We start from the raw sequence: 26,743 nt of genomic DNA, 5'->3' as shown, positions 1-26,743 counted from the left end.
ATAACCTAATAAGATATGAAACTATTTCATATAATATTTTATTACGAACTTTGACAACCTTAGCCGAAATATCTTGTACCAGAAAACATGACACTGTTGCAGAATGATGGATTTTTTTTGCAAAATAGCCTGGTTTTCTACTCTCTTCAATTTCTATAACTGAAATAAGACCTACAAAAGCAACGATAATGCTTCAATTGAATACCAATCTGTATTTTTTTTGCCATGCAAGAGGGAAATAACAACTTAACAGCAAACCAAAACAGCGTGTTTATACGCAAGTCAAATTTGTAATGAAGGCAACAAAATAGTCACAGGTTTATAAAACGTTGGGGCTTTCCAAAATGAGAGCAAAAAATAAAATAGCTGCGTGCAAAACAGTCAAAAAAGAATTCTGTGTCACAAGTAAAAAGTGGGAAACACGTGAAGCAAACATAACGACTTTTTAGACAGGAACACGTCGTTAGTTACGCAACATCAAGTCGACGACGAGGTAAATTTATTTGCGTAATTCTAGTTTTAAAAAAACATTAAGTATATACGTTGTCACAGGAATCGTTTCAACACGTACCTCTGATGGCATTCAACATGATTTTTCTGGCACCAAACGATGATATCCCGATGCTGATCAAGTCCTCGTCCTTTAACGTGGAAAACATTGCCAGGTCGACTTCGTTTTGAACAAATAGATCTATTCAAGATATAACCCAAAATTGAGTGAACAACCACATTAAAAAGTAAAGGATAATAGAAAAAAAAACAAGGTATGCATACTTGAATAGTGGGACAGTCCGACATTTTCCAGGAGTTGAGAGAGAAGACGTGATGAATTCTCATCGAATCGGGAGGCTGCCAATGATGCTGGAATGCAGGATTCAATTGCAGCTCCTAAAATATGTTTGTTAACATTGGCTCACAATTTAAATGAATAGAGAATAGTATAACGAAACTTACGAGGTGAAGAAAGTCTCGAATTGTTTGACCTGCACAACTCCGAAACATCACTCAAGATCGCACTTGCTGGTTGCTGAGAACTGCTTTGGGTTGTAGATGACAAAAAACTCAAAAGCTTAGCCGAAGAAAGAACTGGAGAAATGAAAAAGTAAATAATTGAATACATTTGCCAAAAACTTACTGAACAAAGTTAACTTACTGAAATTATTGCAGGTCATTTCTGCAAGTGCTAACCACGCTTCTGGCAAACTTGGCAGAACTCTCTGATCATAAGGCAGAGCAAGGCATCGTCTCATCAAATCAAATAAGTTATCTAGGTAAACAACGTTTCATGAAGTTCATAAATTAGGTAATAGGTAATGAGAAACATACGTGCATTCCATTCGTATGAAGCTAGTCGTATTGTCATAGTGTTCGAAAGGGAGCGTTCCACCCTAAGCAAGATGTCAGCTGTTTTCGCCTCTTCCAAAAAACAGGGATTGAAACGTTCTGATTCCGTCTGAACCAACAACTGCATTGGAAGAAGTCCCTATTCAAATGAATAAGCAAAACTCTAAGGTAAAAATAGCCAAAGAATGTGATAATACGATGATTGAACCTTACATTAAGCATAGAAGTGGCCATGTAAACTTGATCTAGAGAACCACGTATCCAAATGCAGTACTTTTTCGGTAATTCCGTCGCGATGGACACATCCGGGCAACGTATGCCGGCACCTGTTGCAGCTACAATTTTGTCTACGTGGTCACGAACAAGCCAAACGTGATCGAATGATGTCTCCATCTTCACCACCACAGATTCCTGCATTGTGGATGAAATACTACAACTATTTGTTTTTTTCAAGCAGTGGTAAGTCTAACTACTTACGATAGACGTATGCACCAGGCGTCCAAAATACGCAACAGATTCTTTTAAGTGTTGGACACGATTCTGGTGCCCGCGGATGTTCACCTGGCAATTGACGCCGTCGATCTTCGGGTAGAAACGCAACAAGACGCCAAATGTCGTGGAGAAGTAGTGAATCAGTGATGACTGGCCGATGGAATTGATACGTTCAAGGCTGCAGTCTACAATGAATTCGACCGGGATATCCGCCTAGACGTTTGAAATGATGAGCATGTCTCAAACTAAAAAAACTGAAAGGATAACGACTTACCCGAATACGTTGACGAGCCGTTTCAAGACCAGCAAGTTGACCCCGAATGATGACGCTGTTACTCTTTGACTCTCCAGCGATACGATTGCGATCTGGGAAATGAATTCGAGTTCCAGTATCCTCCATTATGCGATTAATATTCCGTCCAGATCTGCCGATCAGATGAGAATGAAACGGATAACTCACTTCGATGGAAAGTGTAGGTAAATCCTAAAAATTGAAAATAGATTACATACTATTAATCAAAATTGTTTTTATTAATAGGATGAAAAGCAACCCGTTTATTTAATGAAAAGGACAAACAGTTTACCTTCATTTGCTGCGAGACTGTTGAAGAGCGACTGAGAGAGAGCATGTTGTTGAGTAAACAGAGAATGCAAAGAGACTGATGACTCCTCCGTAGCAGCACTGGAGATATAAGTAGGGTCACTTGCTAGCCATTCGAGGTCAAAGGGGTAGGGTTCATGGTTCCTCCACTGTCTCACCTTCCCTCCAGTTGTCGGTGCTTTGGAAGAAGCGGACGGCGTCGGTGTTTTTGTTTATGATGTAACAAGCCTCTAAGTGACTGTTAACAAGAAAGGAACGCGCAATAACAACTTTGTTTGAAACCAAAAACAAAGCGCCATTAACTTCTCTAGAAGAAAAAAAGAGAGATACTGCAGGCGTGTGCCAAACGTTTGTCCAATGTTGCCGAGTAAGGCAAGAAGCTAAGAAAATACGTAATAGAACTCGGTCTTTACAACCTGAAAGTGCAAAAATGAAAAATGCATGTGCAAATTCTCATGTAGGGAATAGGAATTGTTTTTTATTCGACTTCTCGAAACATAAACACATTTTTTTTTTCAAAAATAAGAGCATCAATGTTGCTGGGTTTCGATCGCATTTACACATTTTTACTTATTTACATCGTTTTTCTGCATTCAACCTGCCGTTACATTTCAAATAAAACGTGATTTCCTCCTCTTGTTCATTAACTTGCTTTCTACCCCGCAACAATGAAAGTTCGTCTAATTAATGCACAACATCAATAACGAACACGTAAATAAAGATTCAAGGGTTGGTAACATTGCGGCGAGTCTTCCTCCGTAAAGACCATTCTTTCAATCGTGTTTTTCTCAGCCTGCGTTGCGTCCGTGACAAGTTTGAGCGATTCCATAAGAAAGTGGCAGATGGTTTGTTGGTGGGTGACAGGGCCCCTACCTCTTCAGAAGGAACGTTTTCAGTCTCAGACAAAATCAGACAATCTTCGTCTTCTGAACTCGAAATGCAAACAACGTCAGCTACCCCCGAATTTCTTAATGAAGAGCTAGGACTGATTCCACTTGTTTCGCCTGAGGCTAAAACGTTACGCGAATTCTCGACATCAGACAGAATCAGACAATCTTCATCATCGGAACTCTGAATACAAATAACATCGGGCGGTCTTTCTATTGTAACACGACTGCGGTTTGACGTTGGAACGTTATTTGATGTGTGATAATTCTGAATTTCTGTAGGAGAAAGAGACAATTCCATAGCGATGTGCCTCTGTCTCTGACTGGCTAGTAGGTTCCATTTTATTTTCTTTGAATTTTTCTTGATTCTAAAGAGGGAAATGACAATTACATAATCGAAAGGTCTGTGAGAAAAGCATTTAAACAAAAATAATCATACCTTTGCTGTAGTTGAATTGGTGGCTGCGGAATTTGGTAACGGGGAGGTGGCTGTAACGGCGGCAACTCTTCACTTCCAATCGCTGCTCTTCCTTTGCGAACCTTAGCTTCCACAGGTTGGCTTCTTCCTTGTAAACTCTTTCCAAGTCCATGCCCCGGTTTATAACCCATCTATAAGTTTAATATGTTTAGATTTTCAAGTCTGGCGTGGCAGATAAAATATAAACAAACCTTCAATAGAAGCTTTGCTCCGATGCCTTTCGTGTGTTTCTCCCATTCGCCAAATTCCCCCAATGGATTCGTTCGTGGTTCACTCGACGCATTTTCGGCACTAGGAATTTGCAATAAAAATTTTTAAGTATGGGTAATGAAATTATACAAGAACGAATATACCTCGTAGAGGAGGAAACTGGATTGTTATTTATTTCGATAATTTCTCCGCCTTCTAATTGTTGTTGAACACCACCTTTCACAAAGCCAACTGGTTGGGTACAACCTTCTTTACCTGTAAAATGAATATTTAATTACAAAGGTTAATAGTCATACCTAACAATATCCTTACTTGACTGAATTGGATTAAAACGTTGTATTCTTTCTAATGCTTCTTTTCTTTTTGCAGTTGGGCTTTTTGTAGCAGTAGCTGGTGATTGCATCCGTTCCACAATAAATTTAGATGTAGATGGCATGACTCTATCTTCACATATCCAGTGAATAGAAAATTTCTTTTCCTAATTGGTGACACCAAAAATATGCTGTATGATGTAACACAGATGATCTAAGCAGACAACTGCTATCTACAAAAATGTAAACACTAACATTATTAATCTGCAAAAATGGCTAAGACAGATTACAATGCAGCAAACAATAATTAGCAAAAATAGTTGTGACACAGATGAATAACTGAAAAATTTTGTGGCAAATATGTAAATTTGGTAAGTTTGAAATTTTAACTTTTTTGTTTCTTTCCCTGTGCTGACACTGCAACTGGGGTCTTCTGGGCTATGCAAACCAAAACTATTTGTAAGAAAAACTGAAAATTTGTGTTCCACAATGTCTGAATCAGATTTATCCCTGTGGAATATTAGTTATTTTCTCCCCCAAGAAACCTTTAATAGGAATCATAAAATTAAAATGGAAAAACCATATGCAAAGGTCTGATTTTCCGATTAACAAACGTAACTGCAAAACAAGCGATGGAAAAAAAAAGCCAATCACTTTTCCTTACTGGTGGCTAACAAGATGTTTAAGAAGCCGTTAAATTCAATACTTGTTGCCACTTGAACGGCGTTAAGTCCAAATACCGTGAGAAATAACGAACTGTACACCAACGCAATGACGAAAACAAACTGATGACTACAGCCAAAATTCGTCTGCTTCCATGCTTTCAAAAATTGTGTGAAAATTAAACAACATAAATAAAATGTTATAAAACGGCGTCCAACTGAAACTGATTGTAAGGCAGATTTTAAAATGCCAATCGTGGAGTTTAAGCTTTTCCTAAGAACCCATAAATTGAAAAACAATGATTCCCGTGTCAGCGACATGTTCGGTTGTTTGCAATGGCGGGAATGGTAACTAAGGGCCGGTAACTAAGCTTAATCACGTGATTAGAACTTTGGTCAAGTAGCCGGAGGTAATGGGGACACTAATGGACAGTATACAGGGCTTTCAACGAAAAATGGCGATTTTTTCGCCATAAAATACACACAGAAAGATTGCGTTTAAAATGATGACAGCGACAATGCTTGTACACTACATAATATAGAATTAGAATACATAAATTATAAGGCCGTATGAAGTTGAATAATATTCAAACGATTAACTTAAAACAGGGACTATTTTGATAATTTAAACATTTAAAAAACTATACTTAGAAATAAGCTACGTTAATAATTTTTACATAGAAAAATTCAGCGTAAAATTCTGATTGGATATCTCTTAACAAAAAAATAAAATATTCATAAATAAAAGATTTTGGTTTTTGAGAACAAAAGTTTTTTTCGGACGCAATCCAAGCAGTGGTTGTATGGAAAGTAACCGACTTTCGAACGACAAAAACTTAAAGTCTTTATTTTTTATTTATGAATAAAAAAGTATTCTAATTAGTGCGTTCCTGATCAGAATTTTACGCTGAATTTTTTTGTGTAAAAATTATTTGTTTATTGTATTTACAAGTACGTTTTTTTTGCTGTTGAAATTCCTTTAAGTGCCTATGTTTAAAATTAACTATCTGTATATAATTAAACCACATACAGTATTTATATTTGTATATTATAATTATGTATTGAATAGTGCATGGATACATGCTACTGCCAGTATTTTAAAAGCCCTAATTCTATCCGTATTTCATGGAGAAAAGTTAATATTTTTTTCATTGGAAGTCTATATGATTCTCAGTTAGCCGTCGTCTGCTTGACCCAAGCTAAAACCACGTGACTTAACTTAGTTACCAATTTGTTCCTTGGTTACTGCCTCAGCCATTGCCCATTTGCAACCAGCTAAGCATGGCGCCAAAATAAAGAATCGCTGCGAAAACTTGAAATCGATTCTTAGGAATAGCCATAGCTCCCTTAACAGAGCACTGACCAGCATGTTCTCTGCACGTTCGGAAGTCGTTCTCTTGTTGCAAACAGCTAGTGGTTTAATTCATTGCATTCCTTGGTGTATTACTTAACTCAGTTGATATCTTTGAACTCAAACAGTGCAATTACTTTGTTCTTACGGAATAAAGGACAACTTACCCTTTTGCCAATGTGATATCTCAATGGGCGTGAATGTTGAAAGCCGTTATGGTGCACAGTTATCAGTTCTCTTTCAACACACTTTTTCCTTTGGTGGTAAAAGTGGAAAAGTAACGAAATGTTTCGGAATCATGGCTGCCTTTGTCGACAAGAAATGCCGCAATCGAGATGATGCTTATCATTTCACATGTTCTACTAGCTTTCGTTCAAGGTAATGCATTTTCCATTATCACATTTCACTTCTTGTCTGGTGCTACTGTAGCCCAGAATTTGTTTTCGAACCACTTTTTTGGAAATAGGAATAAATTTGAATTCAGCTATTTCTTTTCAGCAATTTTAGTATCAAAACTAGTTGCATGTTGCCCCGAGTTCTTAGCTTACGTAACAAAGAACAATCACAAAAGCATTGAATCGTTTTGCGTAGAATATTTTTATTTGTGCACACCTCAGATAGAAATATGGCATCCACTTATATAGACTGATGTCATTGTCTTATATATAGTATTTTCATTGTAATAATTTAATAGCGAGAGCTGGGGGCGGAGTAAGTGTTGGCGGAGTAAGAGTTACCACCATAGCCTAGACCAGTGCGGGAGTAGGGAAGAGCTGGGGCAACGGGGATCTCGTACTCATGAACGGGAGCAACTGGGAGCTCGTAAACATGGACGGGAGCAACGGGCAAGTGGTCACCTTTGGGCTGGAATCCGTTCTCATCAGCGACCCAGGTCAATGTGACTTTCTGGCCTTCAGGAGAAACCCAGTAGGAAGATCCTCTGTTGGTGTTGCCCAAAACATCCTCGTAAGTGGCCTTTCCGTAAGAATCGTAGCTGGTTCCTTGAAGTCTCTTCTGGACTTGGGACTCCTCACGGGTGGTGTAGTCAGATCCAGCGTAGCTGTAACCACATCCAGTACACGGATATTACAAACAATTTCGGATAATATAATGATAGGGAATATACCTCCACTTGCTGCTTCCATCGAGATTGCGCTCATCAGATTGGCTGGTGATGGTGATACCGCCGTACTTGTTGTCCTTGTAGCCGGAAGATCCATAGCTAGACGGGGCATAGCCGGAAGGGGCGTAGCTAGGAGTTGAGTAGCTGGAAGGAGCGGCGGCAGCAACGGCCAAGAGAGCGGCAATAACGAACTAAGAAAACAATTTGAATCAATGACTGAAGTCGTTTTTGAATATTGTTTTTTTTTCTTACCAGCTTCATGTTGAATTCGGTTGATTTGAACAACTGATACTCTTGGCTCTGCACACCCGAGCTTTTATTGATCGATGAACGGGTGAAAGGCTAACTATGACCAGTTTTGGATATCCAAAATCCGCGATAGCGTTTCGCACCAATTAGGTCATGTTCTATTTGCTAAAGGCAGTTATTACTTTTGTTAACTGAGGTAATAGTGAAGCATTCTCTTTTTTTTTAAATCCTGTTTACCTAAAATACAGCGTGGAGAATGTTAGTAAATGAACTAGCGCATTCATCGCTATTGCCTCATCCCAAGCGAATGCAGTTCAGAATGCGCTTGATTTACTTTCATATGTAGGTCATTGGATTTTTATGGTATTAACAGAATTATTAAATCGCAATCTCTTATCCATCCCAATCATTGCCATATACGGAGGGGTTGGGTATAGAATTCTCCTAAATACTTTCGTCCAAATTGATCTTGTTGCGAAATTAACGCATTGTGAAATTAAACGTAGAAAAGACCTTATGCAATAAACTTCTCTATGCGATGAAGAAATACAACTGATAAAATATTTTCAATCAAAACGCCTGCGTAAGATTGCAAACAAAGTGCGACAAGCAATAACTTATTCCCTTTTGCTCTGACAGTTTAAAAGCTCGTATAAGTAATATAAGATTTCATATTATTTTTACACATCTCAGTTGCTTTGAGATTTATGGGTTTTCAATCCTACCATGTTAGGGTGTGAAAATTCATACCACACAATCTCTTATTTTGTATCGAAATACATTAGTCAAAATGAGAACAGGTTGGAGGGCGGGTCAATAATTAATTCAGATAAATTATTTTTAATGTTTACTTTTTTTTATTTACACCAAATGAATAACATGTTCAGTCGATACAACAATAATTTACTAGATCTTGTAGACTATACTGTTAAAGGGCATTCGAACGGGGATTTCGTATGCGGCGGTAACGGGCATGTGATCACCTTGGGGCTGGGATCCGGCCTCACTGGTGTTCCAGGTCAATGTAAATATCTGGCCTTCGGTTGAAACCTAGTAGGAAGATCCCTATTTGTGTTGTTCAGGTTTACCTGTTATACGTACCAATTTCATGTTGACTTTGTTGATTAACTTGAACAACTGAGCCACTCGACTTGTATCGCTGGTTTCTTATAGTTGCGTGAAGGACAAATGACCTAGTTGAACGAAAAAGAAGGTGATCTCTGTTGGCTGTGTTATCCTGTGTTAAGTTTTATCGAGTTTGACAAAATATTTGAAAGTAAATATAATCTTTCAGGTATGGTTTGCCGGGAGCAATCACGGCAAATCACGCCATCTCAACCTGGAACATGTTAAGGGCTTATCGAGGACATACCAGTGAAATGGTCATCAATGCAAAACTGGATCAACAAACTTAAAATGTCATAACAGTACACGCCCTTTGGTGACTATTTAAAGTCCCTTTCAAACAATCTTTGGACATCAGTTCTCTGAGTAATCTTCCAAAGCCAACATGAAATTGGTAAGAAAAAACATTATCTCAGCATTATACTTTTAAACAAATTCATCAGCAATTGATTTCTAATTTCTTTATTAGTTTGTCATTGCCGCTCTCTTGGCCGTTGCTGCCGCTGCTCCTTCCAGCTACGCTACTCCTAGCTACGCCCCTTCCGGCTATGCCCCGTCTAGCTATGGATCTTCCGGCTACAAGGACAACAAGTACGGCGGTATCACCATCACCAGCCAATCTGATGAGCGCAATCTCGATGGAAGCAGCAAGTGGAGGTATATTCCCTATCATTATATTATCCGAAATTGTTTGTAATATCCGTGTACTGGATGTGGTTACAGCTACGCTGGATCTGACTACACCACCCGTGAGGAGTCCCAAGTCCAGAAGAGACTTCAAGGAACCAGCTACGATTCTTACGGAAAGGCCACTTACGAGGATGTTTTGGGCAACACCAACAGAGGATCTTCCTACTGGGTTTCTCCTGAAGGCCAGAAAGTCACATTGACTTGGGTCGCTGATGAGAACGGATTCCAGCCCAAAGGTGACCACTTGCCCGTTGCTCCCGTCCATGTTTACGAGCTCCCAGTTGCTCCCGTTCATGAGTACGAGATCCCCGTTGCCCCAGCTCTTCCCTACTCCCGCACTGGTCTAGGCTATGGTGGTAACTCTTACTCCGCCAACACTTACTCCGCCCCCAGCTCTCGCTATTAAATTATTTCAATGAAAAGTCTATATGTATAAGACAATTACATCAGTCTATATAAGTGGATGCCATACGATGTTATATCTGCGGTGTGCACAAATAAAAAGATTCTACGCATAACGATTCAGTTCTTTTTTTGTTAAGTAAATCCGGTTACAAATTATCGAGAAGTCTTGAAAAGTTAAACATTTGTTGACGTTACATAATGGCACGATTTAAGCAGTAAAAAATCTATGAGAGTATTGATTCATTTGTGAAAAGCAGATTATTTTCTTGTGTAACCGGAATAATTAAGTGGGATTTAGAACTTCATTTCAACCACAACGAAACTAGACCAGTTTTACTATCCAAAATTCCCCTAAAATTTTTGGCGATCAAGGGAAAGTGGTTTAAGACTACACACGCATTAGCGTCCAATGTTTTGAGACGAAAAATTCCCCGTGCCAACAATGGAAACCTTTCTCTTTATCTGTTCGTCTATGATCCGTAAAAAATAGAAAATCTAAACAGGCCACCGTCCGGTTTTGTTTCTGTCCTCGAAGATATGCTGGCAAGGATCCTGTTTTGGTGATTTAGCTGGCAACGTCGCTTTCCATCAGCAAATAGATTCAATTTCCGAAGGTTCCATAATGGCAGAATTAAAGCGATTCGCAATAATGAAATGCTAATTTCATAGTGAAAGGTTTTTAGAGAAGTCTATGTCGCAGCCCGTCCTTCGCCGTCACCCACTTTCGTTACGTCCTTCTACTTAAAATAAAACATTCTTATATAGATCAAAATCAGATGTTCCTGCATACACACAAAAAAAGTATTTAATTTTGCTGAGTCCCGATACAATTTCTTCAACCAAAATACGAAAGAGTCTAGAAATATTTTTGCAAAGGTTCGCCAAGCATATTTTCCATATTGGCAATGGTTGTCTGGGCTGCTACTTCCACTTCGTGAACATCGTCTTCAAGCAGTTCGGCCAAGAACGGAATAGCTTCCGGCAATAAGGCCAGGTAATCCTCTCCTAGTTTCTCAACTAAAGCAGACAACGCACTAAGCGAACCCAAGCGGACGTGAGGTGAATTACTCCTGGTCTTCAGCAGCAATTGATAATGCAATGCCTTCCATAGATAGTCATCACTAGCAGCAACGGCCATTTGGGCCAGCAAGGGAACGAGTAGATCCTTGACTCTTCGTCGTACGACATCTTCATTTCCAAGCTGATTGTCCAGTTGATCAACCAATGGTTCCATCAATGTTTCGAATCGTTCCTTGTTGATGAAATTCTCATTGTCGTGCAAACAAACGCGGTACAGGCATCTCAGCACGTATTCCAGCAGCATCACGGTATTGCCTTCGGCATGTGGGCCAGTGAATGGCAACGATCCCTTTTGCGTGTAATTCGTATCCGCAATCACCTGTGCTGCATTCCGGATGAAATGTCCAGCAAAGACGACAAAGAGGCCCTTCAATTTTTCAGCAATTTGCATCGTTATGTTGTAAAATGAAACGAGACGTTCCTTGCGCATATCAGTGATCCTCGTAGCCCATTCGTACAGCTGGAAAAACAACGGACGGAAACTGGCTTCCGAGAGCTTCAGTACCAAAGATACTAACGCAGAAACAACAGGTTCTTCGGCCGCATTCATTTGCTCAATCGTTGCTTGCTGGACGCTCAGTAACGAACGAGCATCTAATGCCTTAATGAAGAAGCTCGTTAAAGCAGGTAATTGGATAGTCAATTCTTCTGAGCTCATGGCGGCAAAGCTTTCCGATAGGATGGACATCAACGGGCCGATAGATGGCGATGGAACGAATGTTCCACTTTCAATCATTGACACTTCGGCGTAGACTTGTGTTACTCCATTAATTAATGAACGAGGTACGCTGGCCGTTGCCAACGAATGTCGAATATTCTGAAGACGTGATTGCAATTGCGATGGTTTCTCATTAACAGGTTGTTTGGCCGACAGGTAACAGATCTAAAAATTTCAAAAATCAGATAAAATATCAAAATTGCTTTAAAACGCATTACCTGTTTTAGAATGGGAGGCAGATAGGGCACGAGGAATTGTGGCAACGTTTCTACCAACTTGCACACGGCTGTCACTACACTCAGCAATAATAGATCGTGGTTTTCGATGCTGGATATGTCTCCTAAACGGGCTACTAGGTTAGCACCGTAACGTGGAAGATGTGGTAGGGATTGGACGCCCATGTTTTGAATAAGCTCAGCCAAGCAGAGGAATGCCGATGCCAAGACGGTGGTTGAACTTGATTTTTCAGGTGAAATCGTATCAACTACGACATCCAAAACCGGACGGAACGAAGTGCTGGCCGATGGTCCCAAACAACGGCATAACAATTTGAGGGTAAAGAAAGCCGTTTGCTGATTAAGAGCAGCTTCCTCGTTCGATCCCTGGCCATTAGCAATGGCAGTCAATGAAGGAATCAATTCCAGCAGGACGGATTCATCCAGAGGCAGAGAGAAAAAGTTGGATTGATGTTGAAGTTTAGCACTCAGTAATTCCATGGCACGGCGTCGGATCGATGGTAATGAATGCGATAACAAAGAGTGCACCACTGAGATGAACATGGCTCGAGGAAGCAAGCTATTAACTCTGTAAAAACGAATAACAATTTAATAATTACAACAGTTTAAATCTGATTGAGCAAGTTACCTGTCAATGACGTCATAAGAACGATGAAGCAAAGCTCGCCAAAATTTGGGGTTTGGACCCTGTTCGGCTGAAGTGACTTTCAATGGTAGATCCACTTGACGTGAAATTGATTGGGTATATTCTAAAGCTGTTTCAACTAATTTCTGATAAAGCTTCTCCAGCGAAGGTTTTTCTGCTTCTTCCAGCTCCACCAGTTGCTCAACCAGTCGGTTAGACGATAAAAGTGTAGATATGAAATTGACCATTAGCAATTTAAAGTGGCACAATTGTCGGGTACTGTGAAGATCAAGACTAAAAGGTGAGCTTCCCTCCGTCATGTCTTTATTTTCCGTGCTTGCCACTCGACGCCTTTCGTCTTTCTCTACCGGCACCAACTGCAAGTACTCAATCATCCTGGTGCAGGCATTGAGTTGCACTTGCGGCTTGTATAGATGACAAACATTCAAAGAAAACTCGACATCAGGAGCGATACGATCCTTCTCTTCCTCTTTAACCAACCCCCTCCCAAGCCGGGGTCCTTGTGTGGCCATATTCGGTAGGATGAGTGTAGGAGCAAGCCAAAAGTAAATTTCAGGATCTAACGTTGTCAATAATCTGTCGAAAACGGGGATCCTACGATGTTCAGGCACTTCAGGAAGAGCATCGGCAAAAACATGAATAACGGTCGTCACGACTGGTTCTACAGCCGTTTTCATTGAAGCTTCGATTAACGTCGGAATGACGGACTCGAGTGTCTTGGCAATCACTTGGAAACTGTAAGCGTCGTCCTGACGCAGAACAGATGTGCCCATAAAAGTGAAAATGGCCATAATGTTGTGCAACACGTGACTGGAGAAAAGTTGAGCAGCCAGGGATAGCAGAAGTAGAGCCTGGTGGTGTGTTTGCGGATTGTTCGAGACGCGGATGCATTGTACAATCAATCCTGTGTTGAATTCCGAGGCTAGTTTCACGCTATCTCCTATTTGAAGAAAGGAAAATGATTACTTAAATTTTATTTAAAAATAAAGAAGTGGAATTAACCTTGAGGAAGTTTTTGACAACAGCTCAATAGACAAGAGAGGATCAACTGTTTTGAATACTCTAGTGGGGCCTGTTCTTCTTCATCCAGGCAAATCTTCAGCAAGTCGAAGAGAGGGGCAATCAGTAAATGAATACTGGCAATTTCTTTTTTGATTTGGAGCATTTCCAAAACGGCCAAGATCCTGTTCCAAAGAAGACACTGACTCGGCTTAAGTGATTGCTGACGTTGACGACGTCCTCTCAATTCGCTCACTTTAATATCCACCTTCTGTAAGACAAACGTTATTAAACAAAATAATTGAAATCGGGAAATTAAATATAAATTACCGATTCAATTGGCTGGGACTTGAATTCAAGTTGTTTCATCAACAAAGCCGCATCATATGAAATTCTTTTTAACGCACGTCGTGCCTGCCTGGCCGTCACTGTCTTGTCCGTATCGATGATGATTTCCAACAACTCATCGAAAATTTTGAGCTTAATGGACTCGGTGGGTAGAACTCGGAAGAAATCTTTGGTGATGACTTCAATTACGATATCCTGAGGTGAGAGAACAACTAGTTGTTCTCCAGTCACGATGGCATTATTAGATGAACGTAGTGCCTAATCAATTTAAAATTTAATTAACTGCTCTTTCAAGAACAAAATATGAAACTTTTACTTTTTGGAAACAGTTCCAGCCTTCGGGTTTGGTGATTATAGAAGCAGACTCAGGAGAGAACCTTTCCAAGAGCATGGTCAAGATATTTGATTGGATTGCTGAGAGTGAAACGTCCGTTTTACTGATGAATTCCTCAATCAACGGCAATAATCGCGTCAAGATTGCTGCTGAATTCACTTGTTCAAGAGCCTTCAGAAGTCCTTGTTTTACACAATCTGGAACATCATTTAAGATAAGCAATTCGAACAAAGCTGCGGACGTAGGGGAGGCAACCTTCTTAGATAAATATCTAGCCAAGACTACTTTGACTTGTTCCTCGTCAATTTTTAATTCTTCAGCAGCTTGATGGATATCGACTATGAGAGTGCCGTATGTTTTCGAAGAAGTTGAAAACGAGGACCCCAATACTTTGAAGACGGCCAACGCGTGCTGACGAATAACTGGATTAGTGGATGTCAAACAGCAAAGAAGTTGAGGAACAACAGAAGAGCTGTACTGGATAGCCCAAGTATTTCTTGCAGCAGCTTGTTCCAGGTACAACGAACCCATTTTAAGAGCTACTATCTTCAAAGAATCAGGAGCTTCCGGGTTGTTCCATACGAGGCTGAGAAATAATAATTTCGTTTCCGCTTCTTTCATACGGTCAAAAAAGATTTGCAGAGATGTCTGGAACGATGTGGTAGATTTCGAAGTCAGTCCCAATACAAGGAAACGAAATAGACCCAGCAAAAACAGCACGCTGGTATCGTTGGGATCATCAACGTTAGTCAGGGTCATCCACTGCCTTTTAAACATTTTGATACAATCAATTGGAAGGCCCTGGAACACCTCCATTGCTCCATAAAGAAGAGCATCATGGGCAACAACACCTTTTTCACGGGCTTGAAGTAGATACGCACGAATGCGATTCTTCCCTTTGTCCTCCGCACGCGGATTCGCCTTTAAAATACAATTAAAGCTTACCGAATTTTATTAATATTCTAATTAGTTGTTTGAATTACCTTGGCGGTTTTAAGCATTCCAAATAAAACATCAACAAATTGAGTAGCCATTTTGGTAGCTACTAATGCATTCGATTCGCCTTGGATAAGCGCTGCCATAACCAAAATGGCCGGTACAGAAAGAGATGGGTGTGTTAAAGGATCTTGAATACATCCTAGGATTCTTTCGCCAAGTTTCACGTTCAATTGTTCACTTGAAAATGGCTTGACCTGGCGCATGACTTCATGTAAATTGTATGTGATCATTTCATCATTTTTCCATTCTTTCGCAATTTGTGCATTTTCTTTGCGGCGTCCAATTTCTATTTTAAACAAAACAGTAGTTAATAGCTTGCTTCACTTAATAAAAATGACTTATATACCTTGGGCGAGAACTTGAAGCATTGGAGAGTGTTTTTGCAATTCGGAGACAGCGATTTGCATCGTTAATTCCAATCCCGCCTTACCAATAGCAACAAGGAAAGGTAGCAGAGCCAAAAAGAGTTCAACTAACTCGTCCTCATTGAGTTTATCGATATAAGTTTTGCTGCAAAGTAATTTGATCAAACTTAGCCGGACCTTTGAGGAACAAAACAAAATTATTAGTTAATTCGAGAATTTCATGGTTAGTAATAATTTGCTTACAGGATTCCAGATTTCACTATCTCCTGGCAGACCACTGCCCAGGGCAGCCCGCAATATTGCAAACTGTCTGTCATTTGGAAGAATAGTTAACAGGTTTTCACCAAGGCGAAGTACTTCACTGACAACTAGGGCGTCAGTGTCAGTAAGTCGTTCAATAATGCTGGACACGGCAAAGCTCATGTTGCGTACCTGACGAACAAAATCAATAATTGTAGTAGAAATCATTTAAAGTGTCGTTCACACCTTTCCCTGCTGCACAGCTTGAACAACTGATCGAATTGCATCTAGTCTGACTTCAGCAGAGCTATGATTCAATTTCAAAAAGAGCGAGGTATGATCCACATCCCAATTCGCTCCGAGCAATTTACGCATTTCTTCCTTGCGTTCAACGCTGATGGCATGATCAACCGTCGATAGATGAATAGCTTTCTCAAAATCGACAGGATATTGTTTCTCCAGACGATCCAGAATTGAAACGATTACTATTTGCAGCTTGTTCTTAGAAGCTACGTCCATCTTTTCGATTGCTTCTAAATATCCGTAAATAAAAGACCTAACGCCAAAAATAATTATATGTACAGCTACAAAAGCACGAACAGGCATGTATAGTACTTACTTGACGACAACTGTTGAATCTTCCCCGATGAAACGCACTTCTTCAATCATATTTGTCAAAAAAGTTTGAATTTTTTTGAAGCGTAAGATCTTAGTGTTCTGCCCTAGCTCCAAAACGAAGCCCTGTATCAATGCCGATATGAATGACGAAACCTGGTGACAGGATGCAAGGGTGCCAATTGATGGAAGAAGTTCCTCACTCAAAAGGAGAGATTTGATGGATTTTTGCATTTGGGCGACACCAAATGTATGCTTTTCTTGCCGATCACACAATACAATAAGTAACGTGACAGCTTCTAATGTCAATGAAGGAATCATTCCCTGTAACGAGAAATGTTTAATTAGTAAACAGAAACAATATACTTTTCTTTTTCAGAAATACTTTTATTGTTGATACAACCAAATCTTCTGCAACCCGTGGACTCAGGTTTGCTTTTCTATTCAACTGTGCGACGATCATGTAACATCCAGCAACAAGATCAGGAAATTTGCTGACGAGACCGTTAAGAATGGATGGGAGAAGAATAGCCAATTGCTCTTCGCTTACTCCATTAGAGCGCTCCACCATTCCGATGATTGTCGAGGTGAAAAATGCGATGAAAACATTCAACACAGATGGTTTTTCTGAATGAATTTTTGTGGCTTTATCTAAATTTGCACAAATGAGTTTGATGAGTCCAACATCCTTTGCACAACAATTGAGAAGTGTGTTCTTTGGTAGAGGAATTCCAGGCTTTTGGAGAGGACGGAGCCAATCCCATTGACCAAATTGGTTTCTCAATGCAATAAGTTGAATAGCTCGCACAAAAATTTTTGTGTCATGGAACGGTAGGATGCACATGATAAAGGCATCTGTGTTGAACTGGTGAATATGGAACCGATTCACAAGCCATTCCAATGCTTTTTGGGAGCTTCTTAACGTAAAATATGGAGATAACAAAATGAGGAATCTTTCAATTTCTTCATCGATTTTCGTATTGACTTCCACTGTATGAACAGATCGTTCAAACTGTTTTGATGTAAGTGAATAAAGAGAATTGCGAAACTCGCTAAATCGTACGTCAAGTTTCTCCAGATCTTCAAGACCCGACAAACCTGCAAATAAAAGTTTTTAGTCACTGTTTCGAAACCTCACATACAACAAAACCTACCGATTTCGAAAACTGCATCTCTGTCTAAATTCGCTGCTTCTAGCGGGTCAAAGAGGAGGGAAGGCTTCTTTTTGTCAAGTTTTAGTAAAGAAGTTTGGGGCGCTGCAAGTTTTTTAAGTTGACGTGATAAACTTGTCATTTTAAATAATGCTAATAGCTTCACATCAGTAGGAAAATGTATGCTTGATTCGGAAACCACGTGTAACACACCGAGCAGACTACTATTGAAAAAAATCGTTGTTCTTTTGTTTTTTTGGGATAAGGCCCAAAATTCTCGCTAGAGGAACAACAGTTCTAGCAGGCGGGAAAGATATGAGAAAGGCAATGCAAAATAGTTTGAGGTTCAGTGTAATATTTTGCATAATCATGGTTGTGGTCTAGTGAATCCCCATAATAGTTGTTCCCCTAAAGCACAACTGGGAAAAGTTTTCACATTCTGTCTACCAATAGAGCTATTCAAACTTATCTTTAAAAATGAACCGAAATAACGTGTCGAGGAAAAGGGCCACGATGATGTTGGATTCCGATGATGAAGACGATGATGTATTGGGAGCGTTGCCACCACCTAAAACGAAAAAGAGAAAAGCAGAAGATATTGATAATCTAGCTAATGGTCCTGCTGATTTCATAAAGACACTGACAGAAGCTGGGTTTTATCCAAGAACGGGAAACCTGCCTAACCTGCTGAGTTTGTTTTGTACACTATCAGTTTATATAACATGTAGATAATTGCTAATTTTCACCAGGTGTTCAACCATTTGAGTTCCAACAGAGCTTAAGAGAACACCTAACAACTAGTGTTCACTATCCAAGAAGCATTGAATTTTTCGTTTCTGAGTGTGATACTTTCTTCAATAACAGAGACAATTTCATAAAGGCATTACATTTAACAGAGGTAAACATTCCTTTATTTTACAGAAAACTTTTCATTTCAGAATCATTTGAGTTTAGAATTCAGGAGGCGAAGAAACCAGCAATGCGATAACTTTACCTCAGGATTCCCTTGTAAGGTTATTGCTGCAAATTGATGAAATCCAACCAAAGCTGATGGCTACCATTTTGAAAAGATTCACAAAGGCAGCCAATGAGGAAAGGCCATTAGCTACGGGAGTCAATCTTCCCTCTTTGATTCTTTCCCAAATTGCGTGGTTAAATCGGATAGTGGATCCTGTGCATGTCGTCGATACGCTATTGGATCTTCTAAACTCTTCCTCTTCAACGATAAGAAAGGAAATTATTTCTTGTTTACCCAGCGTAGTGGGCGACAAGGAGAACATTCGCGTGGCATTCGTTCTTTGTGGCATGCTGGAGGAAACAAATAACTCCTTGACCGCCGCAATCCTAGATGTCCTAGGTGATCTTAGCCTTCCCGTAGATGAAGCCGCTGAAATTCGGCGAAAAGTTGTAAAGAGACTACCGACTGTACCTCTCGAAACCGTCCCCGTTCTCCTAACCTTTGTGTTCAAACGGATAAAACCAGATGAAACCACCTGTATTATAAAAGAGGTTGGATTGCACTTCGACAAGATCTTCAAAAAGCGTCATGAACGTGTATCGAAGGAAACTATTAACGATTGCATTTCCTTATCAACAGAATCAATTCAGAACTCTATGATAGGATCAAAATCTTTGGCAGATACCTGGCTAAAAGGTATTCTGATAGTTTTTACATTTCTTTAAACCTTTTTTAAACAGCATATGTTTGTTACACAGAGATCCAGTCGAAAACGGAACTCACTTGCATCGATCTGCTTGTATTAGTGATTCAGCACAAGTTAAGTGGACGGCGTCTCGAAGTTGAGCTGACGATTCGAAAGAAAATACGCTCAGAGACATTAACGACTGAGCTAGTGAAAGAAACATTCAAGCTGTACGACTGTGTTCTTAAAAACCACTTTGAGCAATTGTGTGCAATTGCTGACAGCTTGATCTTGACCTCTGATCCTTTGCTGGCTTTGCATGGTTCTGTCTGCTTTCAAGAAATGTTCGTCCATTTTGACGAATTCTATCAACAAGAGGTAGTACAAGCATTAATCCAATACGTCAGTTGTGCAGGGCACAAATCGTCATCCGATAATAGCCCTGCGACAGCTGCCTTGATTGTTCTACAAGAGCTTGCTGATGCAAATTGGAACCATTTGGTTCGATTTTCGGCCTTCATCGTCTCCCTGTTGGAATATATAGAATATATGGCGCTGCCACAGGTAAAAAGAGTTATGGAACTCTTAGCCAAAATGGCTTATGGCTTTTCAATGACCGATGAAACGAAAGTGAGGTAACTAGCCTTTAGAAAAATAATCATAATTTTTGGCCACGGAATTGGCATTTCTGCAATTTTTGAATTTACTGCAGGTTAGCTTCCTTCAGTGCTTCAATCCAAAGTGAGCTGTTGATGATTATTAAGAAGCAGCTTGCAGGGAAACAAGTGGAATATCAACGAATGGGAATCCTGGGTTCTGTTGCCCTTATCCACGTTCTAGCTAATCCAGAGCTAGTGGGCGAATTGAGTGGGGATGGCCAGTTTAGTCAGTCAAGTTCGTCGTTGACTATTACAGATTCAAGCCGTAGTGGAATTCTTCAAAGTGACCAGCGTCTAATTCAAGCCAAAGCCATCATCGATCTTGTTAACGCTTCCACAAAACACGTCCCAGAAGTTACCGCCCTCTTCATGGACGAGATGGCTAGCACTTCGTTGGTCCATGACATCCATCCTTCTCTTCATAGCTATCTTTATGACGGCGTTTCCGAAAAATTTCAGGTATAACCCTGTACTGATTAAGGTTTTTTAGAATGTTATTATTTCATATTTTGGATTGTTCAGGAACATTTTGTGGTGGACGAAACCGAACAACAGATCGATAATTTCCAGATTCCCCTGTCTCTGCAGTATGGCTTGGACACTGTTGAAGAAGATACGCCGTCCGTCTCAATGGTTTTTCTGAACATCGCTCCTATGGTAATAAAAGAACAAAATCGCAAGGATAAAAGAGATCGTGAGAATGCAAATCAACCATCTCTTACAACACTTATGTCACATTTTCGGCTCCTCCGCAATACCATCGATTCCTTTGAAGAGGTTCGTCTACTATTTCTTGAACCACATTTCTATATGCATGTGTGACTCCGTAATTTTTTGTTTTTATCAGGCAAACCTTGAAGATATCGATGCACTATTGGGGTGTGCTCTCTGTCTTCCAACTGACGAAGGGATGGACGATTTCGAACGCATGCCTCAAACTGACAAAGATATAGTGTGTCGTTGCTATTTTTACGGCACCAATTGGTGTATCGAGGTCATTAATACGTTTGCCCGTTCGAAACCAATGCGAGCCAAAGTTATACAACGGCTACGAGATGTGGTAGAACTCAAAAAGAAGTTCTACCGAGCTTTGGCTAAAAATTCTTCTTTCATGCCACCTCCATCGGTGTTTTTGGGAGAACCCCCTCGTGCTTTTAAAGAAAAGGGTAAAAGTGGTGCAAAGAAGAAGGCAGCTGCACCAAAGAAAGATGGAACGAAAGGCAAAGGTGCCAATAAAGTAAATAATCAGAATGACACAACCCTAGCCACACCAAATAAGGTACAAGTCCATAAAAATGCTTGCAAGATTTACTCAATAAAAATAATCGTTGCTCTTCTAGTCTATTTTACATAGCACACCTCGTGAATCGGTTTCCGAAGTTTCGAAATTCGACTTTGTCGCATCGCAGCCTGGAAAAGTTGGTGAACCAGACATGGTTGTTTCGACTTATCCCATTCATTTCCGCGAGCTTGATTTATCCGCGTTTGTTTTACTTTCTTCCACACTGGACCTGACTGAGAACGATGCGACCACCTCCTTAAAGGTATGGCAAAGCATAACATTATAAGTTTGTTGAAGAAAATTCTATCGAATTCTCTTATAGCCAACAGATCTCGAGTTGCTGTTGGGCGATTTGGCAGCCAAGTTAGAGCATAAATTATTAACTGCGGCACCTAAGCGACGCTTTCCTCTAAAACAAGAATCCGATTATGACTCTTTCTTGATGCTGGACCTCTACATACCGTTGGAAGTAGCGAAGCGGAGTGTGTCACTCATTAGACGATTAACTACCCACCTGGAAGCTATTTCAGGCTATTTTCAGCAACTGATTGAAATGAGTGATGGGATGCTAGACGGACCGGAAATGTTTACTGAGCTGGCCCAACGACTCGGCAACAGCTACACGTTGATTTTTCGCATTCTCAATCGTATTTTTTCATGGCATGAGTTCCAGAAGTCAACGGGAGCTCCGTTACTTGAAGATGCCCTAAGATTTATAGCCGGGCGTGTACGTGAAGATGCCAAAACAGCTAATCTTGAAGAACTTCAGGCTTCTTCCTTCGATTATATAGAAAAATTTTCTAGTTCTATTACTTCGTTTTCTTGTGCCGTTGAGCACGTACAGTTGCTGGTCAGTCTTTACAATCACCGTCCTGATCCGGAACTATCCGAACGGTAAAACCCTTTGAAAAAATAGGAGTTTATCATTATTAAATATTTTCTGTTTATTCCCTGCAGTTTGGCGATGGTCGCCGAAGGATATTTGAAGCGCAGCTGGAACACAGCTGACGGGGAATCGAACAAAGGATCAAAATTCAATCGAGATATAGAGAATATGATTCAAGTAAGTTATGATAGAAAAATAATGAAGTCTAAGCTAATATATTCTTTTATTAGGTTTATCTACTTCATGGCTCTAACGTATTTGGAAAATTAGAAGACATTATTACAAATGCCATGGCTGAGGTAATCCAATCGGATGGTTCTGAGTCGGAGTCCTTCCGTACATGTAACAACGCAACATTCACCTTCTACTTTCGTGCTGCATTTGTCGCTTTGGTCGAAAATGTCAAAAAGATTCCCGGTCCAGGTGCCAGTCCAACATCTCTAAGAGAAACCTTTAAAACTTGGGAGAAAGTGGTCTTTCTGCTGAACCAACTAGTAGAAACAGTCAAAACGAATGACAAACGAAGCATCCTCATTTCTTGCCTAAAGCACGGCCGCTTAGTAATTGAATTTTTTTACAAATTGGCTATGCCTCTTCTAGACAAACAGTTCAAGAACATTAAGGAAGAATCGCAAGAATTATTGAAAAATTTACAAAAAAGCACGCGGATGCTGCAGAACGTGTGCAATCATGCCAAGATATCAAGCGATCAAACGCTAGCCGCTAATATTCCAGCTATGACTAGGATTCGAGAAGCGATATTTTACCGCGTTAAACACATGCTGGCAGCCCATGGATGCGCGGGAGCGTTTTGGATCGGAAACCTCAAAAATAAAAACCTGAAAGGTCAAGAGATTCTTAGTCAAACAAGTATTGCAGAATCTGATGATGGCGGACAGTCGCGGAACGCGTCATCGGAAGAAGATGATACTGAAGAAGAGGATGATGATGTAACCGTATTGAGAGAAAATATTGCAGAACCAAGTGATTCTGATTCTCGCAGCCGTGAGTACTAGCCTGCCGTGATTTGCATAATGCAGGTTTTCAGGTTCTTTTTTTTCAGTATTTTTATGAATTCAGAAGTTTCTTTATATTCTTCTTTACACAGGAATTTTCGGAATTTTTCATTTAAATAAAAATATGTAATCAATGTTTCTTGCATGGCAGCTTATTAATTATCACTCTGATTCCTAGGCGGTCTGACTACATTATTACGTTTTACACACTGGACAAGCCATTTGATTCCTTCATCCACACCGTCCCTGAAAGAAGTCAGAAGATGAAGTAGTTGATTAACAACTATTTGGAATATCCTTACCCATTCAATGCAGAGACAGGCATTACCATGCAATCTCTTTGACCTATAAGGTGGGCATTTTGGTTAAATATGGGCTTCACTTCACGGACACCCATACTATCTTGAAGATCTTGTTTGTTTGCAAGTACAAGTAGAGGAATACCTTTCAGCAGTTCACTTGCAATCATCTTATCTGTGAAAATATCGCAGTAAGTACATGTTGCATGTGATGAAAATTTGATTGAAGTTACCAAACACAGCCTTGGATTCTTCAATTCTATCACGGGCAAATGCATCAACCTAAATCAATATTTATTTTAGCTTGATACGACTACAGGTAAGTATATTTAAGTTACCACATAGATTACTGCATGTGACTCAGCATAATACTATATAGAGTTAAATAAAGTTAGGCAAATAGTTTTAAAAAGCCCATTGTTAAGATACTACCTTGTCCCAGAGGGACTGCAATTCTTCTTGGCCACCCAAATCCCAGAAATTCAAACTGCACCCATCGGTTTCAATGACTCCTATGTTTAACCCCACTGTTGAGGTAATTTTGTTTGGATTCAGTGCTTTGTAATTTTTCGTGAAGTGAGTCTTTGCCGCCTCCAGATATGTCTATAAAAATTCTAGGGGTTAATTGGCATAATGCTCTATTTAGAAAACTTATATTACCGATTTTCCAGCGTTATCAAGGCCCAAAATTAGAACGTAATATTCATCTAACTGAAATAAATACTTGTAAAAGCCTGATAAAAGATGATACATTTTGACAATTTGAAATTTTACACGTTGTTTATTTTGACAGTAGGACATCCGGAGTCCTAGCAGTTGCAACAAGACGTTGCCAAAGTAATACCTATTCTTTAGCAAAAAAAATAAAATCTATGTAGCTTACTAATTTATACTCTTATAAAAATATAGAATTAAAAATAATTTTTATTTAGGTGTAAAGTGGCTCTGCCTTTTTGTCGATCACATTACTTTTGACGTTGCAACGGTTGACTTTGGACAGAAATTCTAGATGCGTCATGGCCGACGAATATTGCAATATCTTTTTTGTGGTCGATTAATTTGTAAACATGTCTGATACTAAGCTTCCAAACCCAAACTCTGAAGACGTTGTTGAAGAAGAGCTGAGAAGGTTACACCTACCAAACGAAACAGAAACTATTCCTGCCGAATCTCTGTCGAAGTAGGTTACAATAAAAACTGCCTTTGAATGGCCTTGTATATTACCAAACCATTGTGCATTATTTGCAGGCAAGAATCTGCTGAGGAGTTGTGCGAAATATGGAATCGGTGCTTGGTAACGCCGCCCCAAAGCCGTGTAACATCATCCCCTGTTTTTAAGACAATAACCTCTGTGTACAAAACAAGTTCTTTAAAATCACGACACTCGAGTACCAAACCTTTGTTGAGGAAAGCCCGATTGCAAATTGTGAAGAAGTCAAAGTACCTAAGGAAACCCAAGCTTAACTTCATAAAGTTCAAAGATCAAGGGGCCTTCATTGCATCTGATGATGCCTTCAGAGAAAGTGACACCAGGAATCAAAACTCGCCTGTAGTTCAGTCATCGTGTTCTCAGCAAGCACTACACCCATGCCCTCATGAAGATGACACAACCATAGAAGAATTGGCAGCCTATTTTGAATGCATCGTTTACATCCCCAGAAAGATGTCACAAATGGCTGAGATGATGTATACATAGTTTTGTGTCTAAACTATATGGATGCAAGTGTGAAGCTACTCGTCATGTATGTTATTGCAGGGTAAAATGGTTCTGGCTGTTTCTCATCCATTTGTGAAAATTGTTCATTTGCAGAATATTTTATGAAAATGATTTCATTCAAAATTGAAATACATGTATCAACATTTTTCTTTACATTTATTTCTCATTAATCTTCAGCCGGTCTTTTGAATCCTCTCTTGAGAGATTGTTTAGAAAATTTCCTCGAAATTGTCTTTGTGAGTGAAAGGGTTTGTGCAACCTCAGTAGCTGTCACATCAGCATATTTTTCATTCTGCAATAAAGAATCTTCTTTGGGTGGTTGTGGTGATATAAACCTTCTCATTATCTTTTCAATTTCTGGATTGGCCCCTTTGAAGCTCATCCTCCCAAATGTTAGTTTTTCACATGCAGCATAACTAGACTCCATCAGAAATTTACTCCTTGATAAAAAACATTGTTATAAATACTATGTGGCATCTGGTGAATATGTAAGTGTACCAATTGCGACCTACCCGTGAGACAACATAGCTGAAGTGATTTCATTGGCAAAAGTTGCTTGTCTTTCTTCATCTTCAAGTTCTTTTTCTGTTTTCTCTTTGGTTCTTTTCATAAACTACATTAGACAGTTTGGTGAGATGTGCATGCCCATAAAGCTAATTAATAATTATATACCTTCATTTCAAGAAGATTTTTTGACAGGAGCAATCTCTTCCTTTGAGGGCCCATATTTTACCTAATCCCAGAACGGACGATGAAGTGCCGAAAAATAAGCTGATTTGTTTATTTTGATAATCCTCAAACTGGCATACAATGAAAACTTTAAGAACGCAGTATGGGAGTAATGGGGCAACGTTTCCCAAACATAACACGTGTGGCAGACAACTAAAAGAAAGGCAACAATGGCTAATGCCACTGAAATGTGGCTGTACTAAAATACTTTAGTTTATCCAAGCCGCAATGGCGGCATAGCCTATGGCGCAATCTGCAATCTGTTCACTGTGCTGACAGCAGTTTAGTCTACTTCAAGTTGCACTTACCCACGAGAAAACCCAACGTTGATTATGTCGCAATTTAACAGCTCAGTTTTAATAAACCCTACATCGAACTCAGTTTTTAATAACGGTAATCTGAGGTTATATCAGAATGATCTGAGCAAATTGTAACTAGAAAGTGCAGCAACCATTACAATTTCAAGCGTCACCAAGTTTCAGCTTGACGAAAATTTTCCTATTTCAACAAAGGCCTTCTGCATGCGTTTCTTTCTTTTTTCGTTATTTGGTTTTTTCTTTGGACCATTCCCACGGGCCAATTGTCCATTTAAAAGAAAAACAGATCTTGCTATCGATTTTCCTAAAAATTGCAAAGCTAGAAAGTAAAAGTCCAAGTAATTTAAACTTTTAATAGATAAATGTGAACATTTGGAAGGAGGGGAGAGAAGTTACACAACTTACCTTGATTTTGTATTCAAAAATTTACTTATTTTGCTAATTGTTTTCGTTCTTTTTTTTTTTTAGAAGAAAACGTTGTACCCCAGTACTCCTGTATTCCTCAGCAACGACGAAATGCCGACTATTACGCAGTA

At 39.6% G+C, this 26,743-nt stretch overlaps 9 protein-coding genes across 9 annotated transcripts; 3 read left to right on the top strand and 6 right to left on the bottom strand.

Moving 5' to 3' along the window:
* Window positions 1–266: 266 nt before the first annotated feature.
* Window positions 267–2,465, bottom strand: LOC130702460 (protein bicaudal C homolog 1-like). The gene is made up of 10 exons (XM_057524129.2): window positions 2,421–2,465; window positions 2,111–2,320; window positions 1,822–2,049; window positions 1,558–1,755; window positions 1,327–1,483; window positions 1,154–1,267; window positions 955–1,086; window positions 775–888; window positions 572–691; window positions 267–513 (listed from the first exon to the last, which is right to left on the bottom strand). Exons 1-10 carry the CDS (start codon window positions 2,463–2,465, stop codon window positions 500–502), a joined length of 1,332 nt encoding a protein of 443 aa, XP_057380112.1. The 3' UTR covers window positions 267–499.
* A 430-nt stretch (window positions 2,466–2,895) lies between these two features.
* Window positions 2,896–5,117, bottom strand: LOC130702101 (uncharacterized). Its single transcript, XM_057523768.1, has 6 exons — window positions 4,988–5,117; window positions 4,325–4,556; window positions 4,156–4,267; window positions 3,994–4,093; window positions 3,764–3,933; window positions 2,896–3,692 (listed from the first exon to the last, which is right to left on the bottom strand). The coding sequence occupies exons 2-6, from the start codon at window positions 4,446–4,448 to the stop codon at window positions 3,161–3,163; spliced, it is 1,038 nt and encodes a 345-aa protein (XP_057379751.1). The 5' UTR covers window positions 4,449–4,556; window positions 4,988–5,117; the 3' UTR covers window positions 2,896–3,160.
* Window positions 5,118–6,914: 1,797 nt separating this feature from the next.
* LOC130702120 (endocuticle structural glycoprotein ABD-4-like) lies at window positions 6,915–7,843 on the bottom strand. Its single transcript, XM_057523789.2, has 3 exons — window positions 7,712–7,843; window positions 7,463–7,650; window positions 6,915–7,396 (listed from the first exon to the last, which is right to left on the bottom strand). The coding sequence occupies exons 1-3, from the start codon at window positions 7,718–7,720 to the stop codon at window positions 7,024–7,026; spliced, it is 570 nt and encodes a 189-aa protein (XP_057379772.1). The 5' UTR covers window positions 7,721–7,843; the 3' UTR covers window positions 6,915–7,023.
* A 1,264-nt stretch (window positions 7,844–9,107) lies between these two features.
* LOC130702114 (endocuticle structural glycoprotein ABD-4-like) lies at window positions 9,108–10,041 on the top strand. The gene is made up of 3 exons (XM_057523784.2): window positions 9,108–9,227; window positions 9,303–9,490; window positions 9,557–10,041. Exons 1-3 carry the CDS (start codon window positions 9,219–9,221, stop codon window positions 9,927–9,929), a joined length of 570 nt encoding a protein of 189 aa, XP_057379767.1. The 5' UTR covers window positions 9,108–9,218; the 3' UTR covers window positions 9,930–10,041.
* A 674-nt stretch (window positions 10,042–10,715) lies between these two features.
* LOC130702078 (HEAT repeat-containing protein 1-like) lies at window positions 10,716–17,889 on the bottom strand. Its single transcript, XM_057523744.2, has 13 exons — window positions 17,663–17,889; window positions 16,894–17,606; window positions 16,513–16,832; window positions 16,140–16,449; window positions 15,897–16,085; window positions 15,635–15,830; window positions 15,273–15,574; window positions 14,272–15,210; window positions 13,938–14,213; window positions 13,611–13,878; window positions 12,591–13,548; window positions 11,945–12,530; window positions 10,716–11,891 (listed from the first exon to the last, which is right to left on the bottom strand). The coding sequence occupies exons 1-13, from the start codon at window positions 17,799–17,801 to the stop codon at window positions 10,785–10,787; spliced, it is 6,303 nt and encodes a 2,100-aa protein (XP_057379727.1). The 5' UTR covers window positions 17,802–17,889; the 3' UTR covers window positions 10,716–10,784.
* A 107-nt stretch (window positions 17,890–17,996) lies between these two features.
* LOC130702080 (Fanconi anemia group D2 protein-like) lies at window positions 17,997–23,749 on the top strand. Its single transcript, XM_057523746.2, has 11 exons — window positions 17,997–18,350; window positions 18,409–18,557; window positions 18,614–19,313; window positions 19,376–19,937; window positions 20,015–20,420; window positions 20,484–20,738; window positions 20,809–21,240; window positions 21,302–21,505; window positions 21,566–22,137; window positions 22,201–22,306; window positions 22,360–23,749. The coding sequence occupies exons 1-11, from the start codon at window positions 18,137–18,139 to the stop codon at window positions 23,143–23,145; spliced, it is 4,386 nt and encodes a 1,461-aa protein (XP_057379729.1). The 5' UTR covers window positions 17,997–18,136; the 3' UTR covers window positions 23,146–23,749.
* Window positions 23,256–24,268, bottom strand: LOC130702118 (ADP-ribosylation factor-related protein 1-like). Its single transcript, XM_057523788.2, has 6 exons — window positions 24,105–24,268; window positions 23,877–24,047; window positions 23,783–23,815; window positions 23,678–23,726; window positions 23,448–23,619; window positions 23,256–23,391 (listed from the first exon to the last, which is right to left on the bottom strand). Exons 1-6 carry the CDS (start codon window positions 24,243–24,245, stop codon window positions 23,301–23,303), a joined length of 657 nt encoding a protein of 218 aa, XP_057379771.1. The 5' UTR covers window positions 24,246–24,268; the 3' UTR covers window positions 23,256–23,300.
* A 157-nt stretch (window positions 24,269–24,425) lies between these two features.
* LOC130702115 (uncharacterized) lies at window positions 24,426–25,140 on the top strand. Its single transcript, XM_057523785.2, has 2 exons — window positions 24,426–24,624; window positions 24,693–25,140. Exons 1-2 carry the CDS (start codon window positions 24,512–24,514, stop codon window positions 25,138–25,140), a joined length of 561 nt encoding a protein of 186 aa, XP_057379768.1. The 5' UTR covers window positions 24,426–24,511.
* A 132-nt stretch (window positions 25,141–25,272) lies between these two features.
* On the bottom strand, window positions 25,273–26,569 carry LOC130702122 (M-phase phosphoprotein 6-like). The gene is made up of 3 exons (XM_057523791.2): window positions 25,834–26,569; window positions 25,674–25,774; window positions 25,273–25,601 (listed from the first exon to the last, which is right to left on the bottom strand). The coding sequence occupies exons 1-3, from the start codon at window positions 25,885–25,887 to the stop codon at window positions 25,328–25,330; spliced, it is 429 nt and encodes a 142-aa protein (XP_057379774.1). The 5' UTR covers window positions 25,888–26,569; the 3' UTR covers window positions 25,273–25,327.
* Window positions 26,570–26,743: the final 174 nt, after the last annotated feature.

This window comes from Daphnia carinata, chromosome 6 (assembly GCF_022539665.2).
Source record: "Daphnia carinata strain CSIRO-1 chromosome 6, CSIRO_AGI_Dcar_HiC_V3, whole genome shotgun sequence".
NCBI classification, from domain to species: Eukaryota; Metazoa; Arthropoda; class Branchiopoda; order Diplostraca; family Daphniidae; genus Daphnia; species Daphnia carinata.
The sequence above is the reverse complement of the archived record's forward strand: the minus strand, read 5'-3'. Positions and strand labels throughout refer to the sequence as shown.

Coding starts and splice junctions, on each gene's coding strand:
- LOC130702460 (XM_057524129.2), bottom strand. CDS start 2,465: ATGCTCTCTCTCAGTCGCTCTTCAACAGTCTCGCAGCAAATGAAG. Junction 2,321..2,420: donor CAGTCTCGCAGCAAATGAAG/GTAAACTGTTTG, acceptor TTCAATTTTTAG/GATTTACCTACACTTTCCAT. Junction 889..954: donor TTCGAGACTTTCTTCACCTC/GTAAGTTTCGTT, acceptor AACATATTTTAG/GAGCTGCAATTGAATCCTGC.
- LOC130702101 (XM_057523768.1), bottom strand. CDS start 4,448: ATGCCATCTACATCTAAATTTATTGTGGAACGGATGCAATCACCAGCT. Junction 4,094..4,155: donor CCAGTTTCCTCCTCTACGAG/GTATATTCGTTC, acceptor GCAAATTCCTAG/TGCCGAAAATGCGTCGAGTG. Junction 3,693..3,763: donor CCAATTCAACTACAGCAAAG/GTATGATTATTT, acceptor TTCCCTCTTTAG/AATCAAGAAAAATTCAAAGA.
- LOC130702120 (XM_057523789.2), bottom strand. Junction 7,397..7,462: donor GATGGAAGCAGCAAGTGGAG/GTATATTCCCTA, acceptor ATGTGGTTACAG/CTACGCTGGATCTGACTACA.
- LOC130702114 (XM_057523784.2), top strand. Junction 9,491..9,556: donor GATGGAAGCAGCAAGTGGAG/GTATATTCCCTA, acceptor ATGTGGTTACAG/CTACGCTGGATCTGACTACA.
- LOC130702078 (XM_057523744.2), bottom strand. CDS start 17,801: ATGACAAGTTTATCACGTCAACTTAAAAAACTTGCAGCGCCCCAAACT. Junction 17,607..17,662: donor AGATGCAGTTTTCGAAATCG/GTAGGTTTTGTT, acceptor TTTTATTTGCAG/GTTTGTCGGGTCTTGAAGAT. Junction 16,450..16,512: donor GATTCAACAGTTGTCGTCAA/GTAAGTACTATA, acceptor TTTTGGCGTTAG/GTCTTTTATTTACGGATATT.
- LOC130702080 (XM_057523746.2), top strand. CDS start 18,137: ATGAACCGAAATAACGTGTCGAGGAAAAGGGCCACGATGATGTTGGAT. Junction 18,351..18,408: donor AAACCTGCCTAACCTGCTGA/GTTTGTTTTGTA, acceptor AATTTTCACCAG/GTGTTCAACCATTTGAGTTC. Junction 19,314..19,375: donor GGCAGATACCTGGCTAAAAG/GTATTCTGATAG, acceptor TTTGTTACACAG/AGATCCAGTCGAAAACGGAA.
- LOC130702118 (XM_057523788.2), bottom strand. CDS start 24,245: ATGTCCTACTGTCAAAATAAACAACGTGTAAAATTTCAAATTGTCAAA. Junction 24,048..24,104: donor TTGATAACGCTGGAAAATCG/GTAATATAAGTT, acceptor GAATTTTTATAG/ACATATCTGGAGGCGGCAAA. Junction 23,727..23,782: donor CACATGCAGTAATCTATGTG/GTAACTTAAATA, acceptor ATATTGATTTAG/GTTGATGCATTTGCCCGTGA.
- LOC130702115 (XM_057523785.2), top strand. CDS start 24,512: ATGTCTGATACTAAGCTTCCAAACCCAAACTCTGAAGACGTTGTTGAA. Junction 24,625..24,692: donor CCTGCCGAATCTCTGTCGAA/GTAGGTTACAAT, acceptor CATTATTTGCAG/GCAAGAATCTGCTGAGGAGT.
- LOC130702122 (XM_057523791.2), bottom strand. CDS start 25,887: ATGGGCCCTCAAAGGAAGAGATTGCTCCTGTCAAAAAATCTTCTTGAA. Junction 25,775..25,833: donor AAAATCTTCTTGAAATGAAG/GTATATAATTAT, acceptor TGTCTAATGTAG/TTTATGAAAAGAACCAAAGA. Junction 25,602..25,673: donor TCAGCTATGTTGTCTCACGG/GTAGGTCGCAAT, acceptor TTTTTTATCAAG/GAGTAAATTTCTGATGGAGT.